The sequence below is a fragment of the Glycine max genome, chromosome 9 (assembly GCF_000004515.6).
Source record: "Glycine max cultivar Williams 82 chromosome 9, Glycine_max_v4.0, whole genome shotgun sequence".
Classification (NCBI taxonomy): Eukaryota; Viridiplantae; Streptophyta; class Magnoliopsida; order Fabales; family Fabaceae; genus Glycine; species Glycine max.
Window position 1 is genome coordinate 48711531 of NC_038245.2, and position 16247 is coordinate 48727777.

Genomic DNA, 16247 nt, shown 5'->3' on the forward strand with positions numbered 1-16247 from the left:
TTAATTAATTGTAGTCCAAAAACAGAGAGAAAAGTCAGAATTCAGAACCAATACAAAACCCATCTTTCTTGTGACTCCAAAAGCTCACTGGAACTGTTCAAAGATCCCATTCCCAGATTCAACTCAACAATTACAAAACAAAAACTCTTTTTTTCTTCTCTCAAACCCAAACAGTTTCAACTTTCAACTTTCAATATCCGTTCCAATGCAAAACTCAAACCCATCATCATCTTCCCCCCCTTCCCCTCCTCTGTTGGACACCGCACCGTTCCTCCCCCGGAGCCGCCGCCGCGCGCCGCCGTCTCTGCGCACGGCGGCGACCTTCTTCCGGCGTGCAAGCGGGCGGCGCATGATGCTCCGGGAGCCGTCGGTGCGTGTGCGGGAGGCTGCGGCGGCGGAGGTGGAGGGCCGGCAGAGCGAGTGGGCCTACTCGCGGCCGGTGGTGGCGCTCGACGTCGCGTGGAACGCCGCGTTCCTCGCGATTGGCGCGTCGGTTCTCGCGCTCAGCGCCGACGAGGACCCCTGCGTGCCACTCAGGGCGTGGATTGTGGGGTACCTGCTGCAGGGCGCGTTGCACTCTCTCTGCGTCGTTGCTGAGTTCACAAGAAGAAGAAGAACAGCAACAATTAGTGGGACCCACTCCGGTTCTAACGTTGAATGGAGCTTCAGTTCTGAGAGTGATGAAGAGTTTTATCCTTCGGAACAGTTTCTCGAGGGTGACGGAAACAGGTACCACCTCTTGGTGTGTCATTAGTTACTTACTTACTTTGCATTAGTGTAGTCAATTACAATTAATCGAACACCGTGCGTAGATTAATTGGCGTGAGTTGTTCTATTCGTGGTATGCAACTGCGCGTTAAATACTAGGAGAAAGTTGTCGTTCATAGTGATTTTGCCGACTCAACCATGATTGCCTCTAACAAAGGATACTTGATATATTGATTATTAGTTGTGGAAAAGATGGACCTTAAAATTGAGAAAAGGCAATGGTAGATGTCCTGTTTCTATGTGCAAATTCATGTGATGAGTACAAACTACAGTACTATAGGTGTTACTTCACGAGTGTGAGGCTTTTGCCATCTGAGTACAGCTGGTTTCGCCTTGTTTCCTGCTTGTCATGCTCTAATTTTTCTACTACCTGTTATGGGAGGAGGTTTATGCCTTGGTGATGTGCAAGAAGTATCATTCTAGACTATGTGCGGTTAGAGTGACAATGAATGGAAGTGGTAGGGAGGGACGAAATGAAAATTCACAAGGTTTCAATCATCCAATATTATGCATTGTGTCATGCCTTGATGCATTGGTCCATTTTCATTCTCTACTTATGCATTGTGTCATAATTGAGAGTATCGTCTTGTGAGTGTAGTCCATGCTTTGCTGTATTTAGCATTCTAGGTTGGGTGTAGAACTGTTTGTTTTTGACCTTATGCATGCTTGTTAATTTATTGTTCATTGTTTTGTCAGCATCACAAAACACATTGAGTCTGCAAATACCATGCTTTCATTCATATGGTGGATTGTTGGGTTCTACTGGGTAACTGCTGGTGGCCAGAGTTTGACAAGGGATTCACCTCAGCTTTACTGGTTAGTTGGAATTTGGAACAATATTTATTTGTTAAATTGTTCTCTTTATGTAGTATTCTGCCTTGCCATATTTTGTAATCACTATTCATGTTTGTGTTATGCAGGCTCTGTATCACATTTCTTTCTTTCGACGTCATGATTGTACTCATCTGTGTTGCTGTTGCATGTCTTATTGGAATCGCTGTTTGCTGTTGTCTGCCGTGCATACTTGCCATTCTGTATGTGGTGGCAGATCAGGTGAATAAGCTTTTCCCTAATTTTAGTTTTTTGGTCTAGAGGTTATTTTGAGATCACTCAAGTTTTATACCTGTTCATTTCCTAAATGGGAAAAATGAAATTTTGGAATGAGTAGCCAGTGGTCAATGTTGCATGTCTGTGCAGTGGGTTTCATTAGTTAGAAAATTGAAGCAAAACAAATGATCATTAGAGGGAACAAGAACCAGTTAAATGTCAGTAGGGATGGGGTGGAGGGGATGTTTTGTATGTCTATTATACGAACAACAGTGTTGAATTTAAACTTTTTGGGGAAATTCTTAATATAATCAATTAAGTGAAAATATTTTTGTTTTGGTTTACTGAAACCTTATAAGATTTAAAAATTCATCAAAAGGACAGTTAATGCTTTCGTTGATATGTTTAGGAGGATATGAATACTGAGTTATTGGTCTTTCGTTATTGTCTTGTGTATATTGGTCTCTCTTGCTAGTAGTATGTGTGCATTTTGAATCATGCAAGTTAAATTCTGACCTGTAATTGACATCATATTTTCATTGTAAACTAGAGTATCCTTCTCTAAGGTTTAATTCACATATGTTCTAAACCTACTAGGACTCTTTTATTTTTTTATGAGGAACTACTATGATTCTGTTGAAATATCTAGAAAATATCTCATAATATCATTATTGTGAATTAGAACATTGTAGAGTATATCAGATGATTTCTTGGAAGTGATTATCTTAGAATAAGAGTTTTCTATTACTAAAATGGCATGTTTATTTAAGCTTAAAAAAGGTAGGGCTTGCTTTATTTCTTGTTTTTGAAAACTATTTTCTGTTTTTGAAAACCGAGATGTTTGATAAGAGTAGTCTTTGAAATCTATTTTCAAAAGTAATACATTTTTTCAGTTTTTAAAATGAAAAAAATAATTCTAGATTGTTTTGATTTTTTACTTTCAGTTTTTTATTACTCTGACATGTTCTTCATTGTGCCGTCCCATCTTTCCCCATTTACTCTCTTTTTCACACCCTACTAAACATTAGTTTTGAAAATTATTCTACAAAACAGTAGTTTTTTTTTTTTGAAAGGAAAAAATATCATTTTTAAAAATCAAACACAAATCTCTCGAGTTCCTCATTTTTTAAGCTAAATTTTTAGCTTTTGCAAAAAAATAGTAAAATAGTTTTTTTTCATCTCCTTTTTTCCCCCTAAATAAAGCTTGCATAATTATGATAATTACACATAATATCTTTTAGTTAAAATAAAAGAACTAGCGAAGGAGCTGTAGAGCATTGTATTCTGTAAGGCATCATTACCTTATGATAGTTAATATGTTATATTATTAAAAAATTCTCCCTTTTCTCCTTCCCTACCTAAATCCCTTTGATTTCAACAAATTCATCAAGCAGTAATATTTTATACCAACATAGATTTATTTTCAATTTTGTCTAATTCCTTTTTTTTTTCATTTTTTATATTCTTTTTTCTTCCAAGTTTTCGGACTTTTTATTTTTTACAACTCCCAGTTTTCAGACTTAATTATGACCTTTGATGTGGTAACAGGAAGGGGCAACGAAGGAAGAGATTGAGCAGTTGCCAAAATATAAGTTCATAATAATAAAGGAATTTAAGAAAGAAGGTGATATTGAAGAATCTTCAAGAGGAATAATGACCGAATCTGAGAGTGAGACAGCCACCGAACATGTTATTGCCTTAGAAGATGCAGTAAGTTGCTAGTTTGGTAAAAAAGAATGATCCTATCTTTCAAAATGTTATGCTTCGAAACACACACTCTCTCTCTCTCATTAATTTTTTAAAATTATTTTTTCCGCTTAAATTTAAGTTACTTATGTTTTCTATTTATTTAAGTTAATTGTACATATTTTAAGATGAGGACTTAATTAATGTTTTAGTTCCTGAATTTGGGGTGTTTTTTTAGTCCTGAAATTTAGAAATATTTTTTTTAGTCCTGAATTTTGACAAACTGTTTTTTTAGTCTTTGACATAATAAATTAATATTTTATGGTGATTTTTAGTATTTTGTAGTGATTTTTTAGCATTTTATGACAATTTTAAAATATAAATTCAAGCGACTAAAATATAAAATTAATTTATGACAGTTAAAAATTGTCATAAAGTGTCAATTTATCATGCAAGAGACTAAAAAGAGTAATTTTTCAAAATTCAAGGACAAAAAATGATTTTAAATTGTAGGAACTAAAAAAAGAAGACACCTCAAATTCAAGGAATAAAATCATAATTAAGTCTATTATTTATTTATTTATGTTAATTATACATATTTTTAATATAATTTTAATATTTTTTATTTATAAAAATTTTACAAATTTGAAAATATCAGCATAATGTTCTGGATACTAGCTAGCCAGTTGTATAATTGTAAGTAAGCTCTTGTGCACATGTATAGAGCCTTGCTCCATGTTCCTACGATATCCTCTTGATACTTTATAAAAAGTATATATAACGAAAAGATAAATGCATTAATGTCTTTGAAACTAAAACAAATATTTAATGCTTTTTTCATTTAGGAAGTAAGAAGATATGTAGAAAGTTATGGGATGATTTTTCCTCATAACATTTGCACAATAATATCTGAATCGTGTCATAGTAAAATATTTAAAATATAGTTTCTTATTGGTTGTACTTCAGACTTTTGTTCTTAAAGCCGAGTTCATGTTGCTTACTTTAATGCTTAGTATGCTGTTTCTGCTAGCCCTCCTAGCTATATGGGCTGATGGATTGTTTCACTTTCCCAATTTTGGAACTGCAAATTTCAGTTTTGCTTAACTAATCCCACTTCTGACATGAATGGTTGTGGAATAATAACAGGAATGCTGCATCTGCCTTTCTGCCTATGATGATGGTGCTGAGCTCAGAGAACTTCCTTGCAATCACCATTTTCACTGCACATGCATAGACAAATGGCTGCTAATCAATGCTACCTGCCCTCTCTGCAAGTTTAACATTTTGAGGACTGGCAACCACCATCAAGAAGTTTGAACTAGTTCCCTTTTGCATTGCATTGATTACGTGAACAGAACCCTATTCACATCAACCACAGTGCTGTGTATATTCCTCCCCTAACCATATTGGGAACAGTTTGTTTCCAGCAGAATGTGTATTAACTATTATGAATTTGAGTTCTCTCATTTCAGCTGATGACATGATCAGGTAGACACAATGTCCTATATTAGAAGTCACATTTATTGCACAAGGTCCCAAACCTATTGTGTATAACTGTATCTCTTTAAATGACAAGGTCATGGAGGCTAGAATGAGAATATATCCAAATCCGTGTATATTGTTGGTGCTGTAATTTTAGTATAGAAAATATAAGTGCCATGTTCGATAAATCTCACAGAAAACAGAATCAGCAGCTTTGAGTCACTTTATGTGGTGAATAATGAATAAATTGGGTTTTAACTTTGGAGCATTAATAATCATGCATCTTATTGCAGGTGATTAATTGGACACTATTTTGGTCATTTTCCTGGTGATTCACCAACACATGACAAATACATCCCTGCCAAAAGCCTAACCATTGAATTATCCAGCACATGACACAAATAAACCAACCACCTTATATAGTTAAGTACAGGAAAATTGAGAGAAATACATACTCAGTTTGAATCTGGGAGGGTACAATCAATCAAGGTCTCTAGTTTTTCTGTTACTTCCTCAGTTCCTAAGATCAAAATTTACTGTAGGCCTAAAAATATGTTGAGTTACCCTCGGAAATCGTAGTAAAGTTTTATTTTTATTAAATAATTGAGACCCCATGCATTAATCATCAGGAACTTTTTCTCTCCCAAAATATATAACATATTGGAATGGAAGTAGAAAAAAAGGCCTAGCTTTGCATCCCTTAACGATTTTTTCATACAATTCCATCCTTAAATCTTTAATAGTAGAAGAAATCGAATCAAACCAATTATACATATGCGAAAATTTAAAACACATGCCTTTTTGTATACCAAAGGCATGGTTCAATGTATAAATTAGAGGCTTATATTACCCGAAATGAAGAGGTAAACAAATTATTGATACAAAAAGAGAGGTCAACAAGGTGAACATAACTCTTCGATCGTGAAACACTTCTTGTAGTTTTTATACACACTAGTGTCAGAAACTAAACAATGTGAACATGCTCACATTACAAATTACTTCAATCTAATCAAGAAGAATAAAGGAATCTAACTTAATTGTTAAATAAGGATAAGTAAATTATTATAAATTTTCTGGTACTTATTCTTGATTCTTTTGATTCTTACAAATAACAAAAGTTTAGTCAAGATTTTCTTTTTCCAAATTACATATACTCATGCATCTTGGAATATTGAGAGGGTAATTCCAGAAAACTGGAATCCCAGTAACAATTCCGCTAGAATCATCATCCCCACCCATCGACAGTTGCATCCCAAACCCTCTCAAATTATTTTGAATCTCCACCAAAGATTCAGACTCTGCAGATTCCTTCAGCACCCTTACCGAGAAATTGATAACCCCGTTTCTCCGACCCTTCCTATCCAAAAGACGAACCACGTCTTGCATTGCACCTCCATCGTGATGCAGTCGTTGGCATGAACTTCCCGTTCCATGAAGGGTTGTTGTTGTTGCTCTTACTCCCACCTTCTTCTTTCGTTTGCGTCCTCGTTGTGAAGAATTTGGTGCGTGACTGCGTGTGAACGACGACGTATGCTTCGTTTTTGACTGGCTTCCCGTTCATGCAGAGGTTTTCGGCTGACATAATTGTGATCTCTATGGTGTGAGATTATTTATGGGTTTTAGTTTAGAAAAAGACAAGTAAGAACGTGTGCTTTTTTCCTTCTTGTTTAGACTTCACTTTTTAATTTATATTACTTAATTTAATAACTTTCCACTATAAAAAGATACATTTCTTTCGATAAATCTTTATTTATATCATCATAAAAGAGTGAATTTGTGTATTTCAAGATTGTTAAGTAATATTACTTCTTGTTCCTATATATGTATATATATAAACAAATAGTTAAAGCATTAAGATACATAAAAATAATTAAATTAATTAATTTTAATTAATATCACTGCACTAATGCATGATATCAACAAATTTAAGAATTCGTTTCTGTTTTGTCTGGATAAACTTATCGATTAAAATTATAATAAAAGAATTCAATAATTCTACACTTGCTATAAAAAAAAGCAAAAAAAAAAAAAAAAAACTATAATGTATTTATTCAGAGGCAAGAACATCCTAGTGAAGAATTTGAAGTGACATCGAGGAGAGCAAAACAATTTTATTGATGTCTCCAAACTAAGACCCATGGCTTTTATACGAGTGAGTGAATATATAGTCAGTAGACTCAGCACAAAACACCCAAAAATGTAACACAATTAAGAATCGTAGGAAGCCCCTATCTACACAAAATATTACATCAGTATCCCATGATAGGCATTGCATATATATAGTGGCGCATATATTAAATAAACAAGGAAAAACAAACTGCTACACTGACCATGAATCCATGATTCTTTGATTTTCTTCTTTGCATTGAGCTTATCAAATCTCACGGTAGCATGGAAAAAGTCCAAGGTGAGATGCAGCAGAAAGGGTACGGACACCAAGATCGGAAGAAGTGCAAGCCACATGAAAAATCCAAGGTGTTAACAAATATTTCATTGTAGATGCATCGCGAAAGAAGCACAACACCGTATTCCCAAATGTTACGGCTCAAGAGGGACCAGGGAGTGTGGCTGAAAAGATATCGAGTCATTTCTGTGTCACTTAGCTGAAGCCAGAAGCACGGGAATCTCATTAATTCCTTCTTCTGCTTTGGCTGCTCTTCCACTCCGCCATCTCCTTATTGTCTGTTAATTTTGCCGCTAGAGCGAGCGCTGTGTAGCCCTTCTTGTCTTGCATTCTCAGCAACCGTCGCTTCCCCGTCCTCGCCACCGCGACGTGAAGAGCGGTCCTTCCGTCTTCTCGAGACTTGGAGAAGATATCACGAGGGGCGACGTTGATGTTCAGTTTCGCCTCTTCCAAGAAGCCTTTCTTCAAGTAAATTTGGAGAGGCCTTGTGCATGGGTCTAACAAGCACGTTTGTCCCGAAACGTGGTGCGCTTTCATGTCTTTGCTGAAGGATGTCTTCAAGTGTTTCCATTCCTCTTTGGCTGTTTTGAAGTTTCTGATTTGGCCCAGTGCCTTCCCACACGAGAGTTGAATGGCGTGTAAGGCCCTGCGGTTTTTGTTTTCCCATTCTGCACCGTACGTGAAGGAGCATGAATGAAGAGCGTAACCGTACGTGAGGAGGCCCGTGGTAGGGAGTAGGTTAGGATCTTGTAGATAGTGCCTTAGGTAGTGGAGAATAATGGGAATACTGTGCTGTTAGGATATTCTCTGATTTGCTTATCTTTCCGTTTTGAATTGTCGATCGGACTCTTGTTCTCCGATATCTACTGTATATATGACTGTAATAGCGCTTCTGCAGATATGAAAAAAAAGTATCAGAATCCTTTTCCTTCTCCTTGCTTTAGGAGGCAGTTTGGTCCTTGAATTCCAAGCGCTATCTTGTTCTCTTCTTCTTTGCTGGACCCTCGAAACCAGCAACAACAAACCCAGCACCTAACACTAGCTTTAATCAAAGGGGAGATGCTTCTACTAAACAGAACACGTTAATTTTTATATCAATTTATTTGCTTAGTCTTCTTCCAGAATAATGTTCAAAAGGAAGAAAAAATAAAGAAAAGGAAAGAAAATTTCACAAAGCAAACAGCATGTAAGATTTCTTCCTTTCCATAGAAGACGAACAAGAACCTGTAAGGAAGAAAATTAATGTTTCTTGGACATTATATGTGCTAATATACACCTATAGAGAGAAAGGAATAATAGAAAAAAGTGATAACTACAACAGGTACATATTTAATGTGACAAAGAGAAAGATAGACCCATATGAATGATATATGTCAATGGAGTGTCTAAAATATGAGGGTGACCAAATATCATTACTAAATTTGTTTTGTGAATACATACTAATAGACACCAAGAGAGAGAATTCTAGATACCATAAGTGATTTGACGTGATAATTAGATGAAAGACAAGCCTTGGTGTCATCTTTTTTTTTGGATATTTTTACCCTAAATTATTATAAATTACTACAACATTTTATTTGAACTTTCAACAACAGCTATATATCTCAAAACAAGTTACACCCAACTACTTTCAAGTTTAGACACAAAATACCTTTTTTGAACTAGTTAAGTAAGGAAATGCATTTATTTATTTATTTAATTATGACTTAAATATATTTTTTATTCATAATAAATTTTTATTATTTTGAGTCCCTAATAAAATAATAATTTTATTTTTGATCCTTGATATTTTATTTTAGTCTATGATAAATTAATAAATTTTGTGTTTATTTCTTGATAAATTAGTGAATTTTATTTTAGCCTTGACTAATTACAATAGAAACATACTTGATGTAACATAAACATAGTCATTGGCCCCATTCAATTTCCACGACCAAGTATCTGCTGTGTGATCCTACAAAATTACTTGATGTAACATAGTCATCAAACATGTAGTTGATCCTTTTCCCAAGCAAAGAGTGGTTGCCTCCAGCTCCACTTCCACGATATCCCCTATTCTGTTCTAAGGGCCAGTTCTGAGATGGAATGATGATTGTTGTTCTCTACAACCTGATACAATCTTGGAAAGCTATCTTTTAGACTTCGGTCCCCAATCCAAGTCAGACCAGAAGGTTTGTGTCATTGCTACAGTGAACTTGCCTAATTACAAAATCCTCGAACCATCCTTGCTTGCTGCCCGGTTTACAATTAGCCTTGGATATATTGGAGGCTCTTGAGAATCCATTTCTATGTTGGGATTCAAGAACTTGAAAAGGACCGTATTTGTACTGTAATAGCTGAATGATCTGTGAGGCATCTCCATTTCCACTTCAATATAATGATTGTACAATGTTTATTAGTAGCTTTGTATGTCATTTATATGTCATATAGTCACATATATATGTTTGCAGACCACACAAAAGCACTTACATTTCTTTGTAATGTATGAGTTTGAATTTTGTTTAAGGAAATTTTCATTTTATTTTCCTGAACTTATATTCATGAGAACTTTAGTCTTGAAATTTTAAAAGAATGCAATTCAATCTCTCTCTCTTTTTTAAAATGACAGTTTAATCTTTCTCTATATGTTTTCTTTACATGCCAATAATTCTAATTATTCTGTAGAGAATTTGATTATAATTTCGTAACAAAATTACCTGTAACGGTTTGTTTAGTATAATAGAAATGGTAACACTTAAAGAGTATGTGGCCTTATATATTGACCCCACAATGCAAGTGGCGCACATCTTTCCTTGCTGAAATTTTCAATCAGCAATATGTCCAAAAATATTATTTCTATGCCAATACACTCTTTTTATTTTTTTTTTTATTTTTATGGATATGCCAATATATTCAGTGAAGTCCGCTTATTTTCATGTTACGGGGAAGTTGATAGATAATTCTTCTTTCCATGTTGAAGGGCGATGGATGCCAATATGGAAGTTAAACATCCCTCAAAAAATAAAGATCCTCTTATGTGAACTGCCCCGGGTAAGAAATGAGTAATTTAAAAATGGTCTTTTGTGGCCTAAAAACTGCCAGTATCATTGCCGGTAAAAGTTTTATTTTTCCGCATGAATGGGTCTTTACCAGCATTCGCTATAAGCTATGGTAATACTTTTACCGACCCTGGGTGGTTAATTGTCGCTAAAGGATTTATATGGCTGGTAAAGGTTATATTGATGGTAAAAACAAATTCTGGTGTAGTGTGCCTGCTAAACTTTGAAGCAAGGCGTTTAAATACACACGTTGTGTATATTTTGGGTAAAGAACATATATTTCTGATTTATGAAAAAAAAAAAGAATCAAAACACAGGGAGAGGTCTTCTTAGTTTAGAAATCAATTGGATTCTGTTTCAAATCGTGAAAAACTTCCCACCTTTTCCCTATGTTTTAGATCAAAATCGTCTCAAATTAATCTTTTTAATTGAAATAGTTAGGTGAGGTCCTAATTCCGACAAGTATTCCCATAAAAAGTGCAATCAAATAGCAACAATTAAAAAATGTCACATGATGCAGTAAATCCACATCATAAATCATGTAATAAGGCTTCATAAATTGCTGGCTGTAAGTGACAGGTACATAGATGAAGTGGATATGTGTATTCATATTGGTAGACAATGCAATCGCCATATCTTATATAGGTCCGAATCTTCCTTTATGCATTTCGGTGGTGTATAGGCTAAGATCCGGCCTCTTTGGAAATGGGGGTTGTTGTAGGGTCCAGTGGAGAACAATTATTCACTTGACAATGTTGATGCTCTTTGTTGTGGGGGACCTTTTTATAAGCTTTTGTTTTGTTGTTGAGCCATGTGTTTCTGTCGAAATGATGAACAGATGGACCTTTTATGTATTCTGTCTGAGCACATCTTGTGCATTTTAATGAAGTAATTATTGCTGACAAAAAATAATAATAGGATACATCATCATGCCATTTGAACCAAATTCGCTAAATTTAAATTAGTATGGGGACTAATAGTGCAAAAAAACAAACATTAGGGACAAAATTTGAGACAATGGAAAAGAAAGAGAACTAAAAGTATAATTAAATTAATAAAAGGGAGATTGAGTTATACATCCTTTTAAAATTTCAAGACTAAAGTTTTCATTAATACAAGTTTAGGAAAATAAAATGGACATTTCCTTAAACAGAATTCAAAATCATTCATGACAATTACTTTTAGGAGACACAAAATCCAATTTGGTGATCTCTACGGGGCTCGAGGATTAGTCTCATGGTTTCTGGCTTTTGAGATATATACCTTTGCTTCTAGCAAAAAAAAAAAAAATGCAATCTTTAATATACCATTTTTTTTATAATCTCTACTATTAGTTAAAATTTATTATAAACTACAAAATCACGAGTAAGACCTAGTAAGAAGTGAAACCTATAACAGTTGTAAATTTCATTCAATAATAAATATATATATATATATATATATATATATATATATATATATATATATATATATATATATATATATATGTTGAAAATAATGTATAAAAAATTGTTGTTAGTTTTTCTCCATATGTATGTGTGTGCTAAAAATGAATTAGGGTAATTTTATACAAATAACAACTAAAAAGTTGTACAAAGAACAAATGCTAAAATAATTAAAGGCCATGAGTAAATTCATAAAAGAAATGAATTAATACATTTCAAAATGCACCTAAACTCTCTTCTTTTGAATCTCCCGTCTTTTTTGTCTTTTGAATATATCCTACAAGTCAACCACCATTAAAAGCAATATTAAGACAAATGTAAGGTAAAAAAGGGGGGATAATAGTGCTTGAATCGTACATGTTAGAAATGGGATTGATCACTTACCCAACAAAGTGTCCCGCATTGGTTCAAATAGGTACAAAATAAATACTAGTGCTTGAATTCATGTTTTGAACTGAATTTGTTAGAATTTGATGGTCAAATTCTACTCTAGCTCTGCGGAATCTTTGATTTGCTTTAGTATGAATCCTTCAACAATGGGCAGTTTTGGATTTTCAATGGTGTGAAAAAGTTGTGTTTGTAGCTATCAGGCAATGAATCTAAATTGGGACAATCTTCAATTAATATATATGCAAAGGAGTGGAGGTATTCGCCAAAATCCAGCATCGTCGTTAACTCATGACAACTCTTTATCTCAAGACTATTCAGAGATCCCTCAGAGGCAAGGTGTTTTATTTCTTCTGGAAGTGACTTTAGATCTGGTATATCCTCTATGACCAGATCAGTCAGTCCCTTCAAACCCTTCCATTCCTCACTCGGCAAATTGATCTGCGTACAGTTAGAAATATGCAAAGTCTCAAGTTTGCTGAGATGTTTCCAACCTTTGATATTGGACTTCAAATCTTCGCAACCATTAACGGTCAATTGTTTTAATTCAGATAGGGGAGGAGAAGTATCTGATTTGTATCCTAGGGTGTACAACAACGGTTTCATGCTGGAGTGATCTAAAACTAGCTTATTTTTAATCTTAGGAAACAGAGGCATACTATCCAGCTTGGGACAGTATTCCATTACCAATTCTGATAAGGCACCACTGAATGCAGTAGTATTGCATGTTTCCGGATTCCCCCAACTCGTGAGGTTTGGGCAGTCCAATATTCTCACTCGTTCTAGTGGCAGCTCCTCCAAACTATTGTCCATATCTGTTATGAACTCTAGATCGGCCAAACTCACGAGTGTGAGTTTTTTTATAAGGGGCTGGCCCATTATAGGGAGATGTTTCCATTTGGGGCAGTTGTACACACTAATCTCAACAAGGTTCTTGAGGGATAACAAGCAAGTTGGAAATTGATTACCTGGATAGCCTATAATGAACAATCTTTTCAAATTTGGATGTGGTTCCAGATTTTGTAATTGGTAGTCCTCCAATGAGTGCTTCTTTTTCTCATCATCATGATTCCACCTCAAGGTGAGGCCTTCAAGATGTTGCTTCTCTTTCAAGTAGATAGGATAATCATGATCCTTTCCATTATTTGAACTTGATCCTTTACATTTGAAACGCTCCAGGTGTGAAATCTCCAAATCTCCCCTGAGCTGATTGAGATGAAGGAGTTCCTCAAGGCCGTTGCGCTTGCTGGTCACGAAATGGGGCAATGACAGAAGCCAAGTCAGTTTCTTTAACGCGGACGGCATGTGCATCAGATTCATGCATTTGTCCACGTCCAGATGCCTCAGACTCGGAAAATGGTGCACTTCATCCGGCAGTTCTCTCAGCTTGAGACAGTGGAACAACAGCAAGGTCTGCAAATGCTGCAGCTCACCTATGCAAATGGGAAGTTTGTTGAAGTTGTTGCGAGACAAATCGACATATCTCAAACTCTTCAAGTCCCCAATTGAAGCCGGCAACACCTTCATGCCTAAATCTTTCAGAGTCAGCACGCGCAGCCTCGTGAATGCTGACAAAATTGCATCACACGCAAGCCAGCTTAACATCACCTGGTCTGGAACCCGTTGTTGCTTTTCTTCTAGAAGAAAGGTGCGCACACTTTTATTGTTTTTAAAGAGGGATCTGAAGTTGCCTGTTGAAACATCCATGTTGGAACCCTTCACCAGTCGGCGAATATTGTCATCGGTGGTGCCGTTGTCCTCCAAGTACACTCTGTCGTTGCCAGCCAAGATTGTTGTTAGGGCTTTACTTTTGTTAATGCTGATGCATCCATCTTCTTGAGAACTGAATATTGACCTACGGAGGAATTCTTGTATACACTCATGACCCAAATCTTCTGGTTCATGTTGAGAAGAAGAGTGTCCCAGAAATCCCTCCGCCATCCAAAGCCTAATTAGCTCCTCCTCCTTCACAAACTCCTTCACAAAATCAGTTGAAGGATAGAATCTAAATAAAGAATAAGCAAAGCACTGTCTTAGACGCCAAGAGGGGAGGTCGAACTCACTGTAATATTTCAACAGCATCTCCTGTACAAATTCATCCTTCAATGCATTTATATCTGATTCAGTAGTTGGATTCTGGGACCTCACTAGCCTTGCCATTGATTTTACTGCTCCGAGGATTCCTCCACACATGTGCTCTAGCAAATCGCCTTTGGTCTTTGATCCAATTGTCGTCCCCCTTGTTCCTACAATTTTCTCAAACAAAGGCTGTGACTCGGAAAGATCCAAGCTATCAAACCGATAACCGTGAACTGAAAAAAATATATGAATCACAGATTTAAGTACGGCTTCATTCCGTGTAGTTACAAGTAATACACCACCTCCAGTTGATGTGTGTGCTTGTGCTGCCTCCTTCAGTTTCGTCATCAATTGAAGCCATTCCCCATGGTTCTCATTGTGAAAATCATCCAGAACCACAAAGAATCCTTTTCCCTCACCAGAGTCCTTTTTCTTCTTCGCCTCTAATTCATGCTTCACACGATCCACCACAGAATCAGCAAAATGCTGCTCGAGGTGCAGACCGTCAATTGGCACCACCACGTCAAAGCCACTTTTCACATTCTCATCTTCGCAAACATATTCAGTAACTTTTCCCTTCTCTAACCCTGTAATCCCAAAAATCACAACCGCTCGAACAACACCTTTCTTCCTGTCCAAGATGCTTTTCATAATTTTTTCCTTGACATAACCTCGCACCACGGTTTCTGCTTCTTTTTCCTCCTCTACATCCCGGATTGGCAACATTTTGACATTCTTCATTGGTGCCACTTCCCGTGCCAGCTGCTTTTCGATTTTCCTGAGTTGGAGCAGTGGTTTAAGGTTGCACGTAGGGAACAATGGCATCATCTTCCTCTGCTTTGAAAGCAGAGCAGCCTTGGCGCAGAGATCATCGACTAAGTAGAACAACTCGGTGACTTGTCCCAACCATTTTTTCGTTTTGGGGTCACTTAGGTCAAGCTTTGCTGAACCCAAACATTTGTTTTGGATGGCAGTGAGATGGTGTTTGATATTTTCAGTGATGTTTTGGCCAAAACCATGGAAAGAAGACATCCTCTCCATGATTTCAGAGATGGTATTGGTAACAGGGATTGCAGACATTTTTGGCTTTGTTTGGTTTGGTTTGGTTTCAACACAATTGAATAGGTTTTTGCATGGTGACTCCAAGATAATACCCTTTTCTTTTTATAATACTAATTTCAATAACTGTTGTGTTCCCTTCAGTTCCATGCTTCCAGAATAGGTTTAGAATCACAAAAAAGACAGTGCGTAAACTAAGTTTGCTTTTTAAATTAGTTTGCTTTATTCCTTTATACATCCTTGGAAATTAAGTTTCGTATCAAGGGTTACCATGAATTAACTTGGTCGTCACATTTCTTTCCATTTCTTTTAGAGTCTTACTTCTCTTCATCTTTTTTTCACTTGTAGAAAAGATGATATTCTGAATACGAAAATTTTTCATTACATTCATGAAAATTAGTTACGCATGGAGTTCAATTAGAACAACGTGAAGTTGAATTAAGGTACAATGTTCCTTCTTACTTTGATAGTTTGATTTATGTTCTCTTTTTTACTAGACAAGTCTTCTCCATTCATTTTATGCTAATTTGTTATATTTTTAGTTTTTAAATTTGGTATTTTTTCTCCGTAATATTGAAAGTTAAATTACAGCAGTATAATTTTTCAGATAAATGCTTCAATTATGTTTGGATAAAGAGGGAAGTGGTGTCACTTGAAGTTAAACTAATCAGAGTCTATAGCAAAGTCTATGAAATGGACTTCATCAGATCGAGTATATTTCAACAGGGATTGTAGAATTTTTTTGTTTCGTTTGGTTTGGTTCCAATACAATTCATGAATTGGTTTATGCATGGTGACTCCAAAGTCATCCTCTTTTCTTTTTATAATACTAATTTCAATATTAACTGTTGT

At 35.7% G+C, this 16247-nt stretch overlaps 3 protein-coding genes across 5 annotated transcripts; 1 reads left to right on the top strand and 2 right to left on the bottom strand.

Annotated features, from left to right (window-relative positions):
- Positions 1 to 22: 22 nt before the first annotated feature.
- LOC100795425 (E3 ubiquitin-protein ligase At1g63170) lies at positions 23 to 5101 on the top strand. Its single transcript, XM_003533579.5, has 5 exons — positions 23 to 729; positions 1465 to 1584; positions 1689 to 1821; positions 3364 to 3525; positions 4648 to 5101. Exons 1-5 carry the CDS (start codon positions 206 to 208, stop codon positions 4816 to 4818), a joined length of 1110 nt encoding a protein of 369 aa, XP_003533627.1. The 5' UTR covers positions 23 to 205; the 3' UTR covers positions 4819 to 5101.
- Positions 5102 to 7612: 2511 nt separating this feature from the next.
- On the bottom strand, positions 7613 to 9749 carry LOC102668991 (uncharacterized). The gene is made up of 2 exons (XM_006588279.1): positions 9608 to 9749; positions 7613 to 8055 (listed from the first exon to the last, which is right to left on the bottom strand). Exons 1-2 carry the CDS (start codon positions 9747 to 9749, stop codon positions 7613 to 7615), a joined length of 585 nt encoding a protein of 194 aa, XP_006588342.1.
- A 1209-nt stretch (positions 9750 to 10958) lies between these two features.
- LOC102666485 (putative disease resistance protein RGA4) lies at positions 10959 to 15507 on the bottom strand. Of its 3 annotated transcripts, none has more exons than XM_014762433.3 (3): positions 12255 to 15507; positions 12097 to 12147; positions 10959 to 11323 (listed from the first exon to the last, which is right to left on the bottom strand). In XM_014762433.3, the coding sequence occupies exon 1, from the start codon at positions 15414 to 15416 to the stop codon at positions 12387 to 12389; it is 3030 nt and encodes a 1009-aa protein (XP_014617919.1). In that variant the 5' UTR covers positions 15417 to 15507; the 3' UTR covers positions 10959 to 11323; positions 12097 to 12147; positions 12255 to 12386. The 3 variants fall into 3 exon arrangements, with proteins under 3 accessions (XP_014617919.1, XP_014617918.1, XP_025979657.1); XM_014762432.3 differs by having other exon boundaries at positions 12083 to 12147; XM_026123872.2 differs by lacking the exon at positions 10959 to 11323 and adding an exon at positions 11330 to 11696 and having other exon boundaries at positions 12083 to 12147.
- Between the last annotated feature and the right edge of the window lie 740 nt (positions 15508 to 16247).

Bases quoted from the DNA above. Each gene is read 5' to 3' on its own strand.
- LOC102668991 (XM_006588279.1), bottom strand. From the start codon at position 9,749: ATGGAGATGCCTCACAGATCATTCAGCTATTACAGTACAAATACGGTC. The intron at 8,056-9,607 runs GTTCGAGGATTT...CGTACGGTGCAG, and splicing joins CCGGGCAGCAAGCAAGGATG to AATGGGAAAACAAAAACCGC.
- LOC100795425 (XM_003533579.5), top strand. From the start codon at position 206: ATGCAAAACTCAAACCCATCATCATCTTCCCCCCCTTCCCCTCCTCTG. The intron at 1,822-3,363 runs GTGAATAAGCTT...ATGTGGTAACAG, and splicing joins TGTATGTGGTGGCAGATCAG to GAAGGGGCAACGAAGGAAGA. The intron at 3,526-4,647 runs GTAAGTTGCTAG...GAATAATAACAG, and splicing joins TTATTGCCTTAGAAGATGCA to GAATGCTGCATCTGCCTTTC.
- LOC102666485 (XM_014762433.3), bottom strand. From the start codon at position 15,416: ATGTCTGCAATCCCTGTTACCAATACCATCTCTGAAATCATGGAGAGG.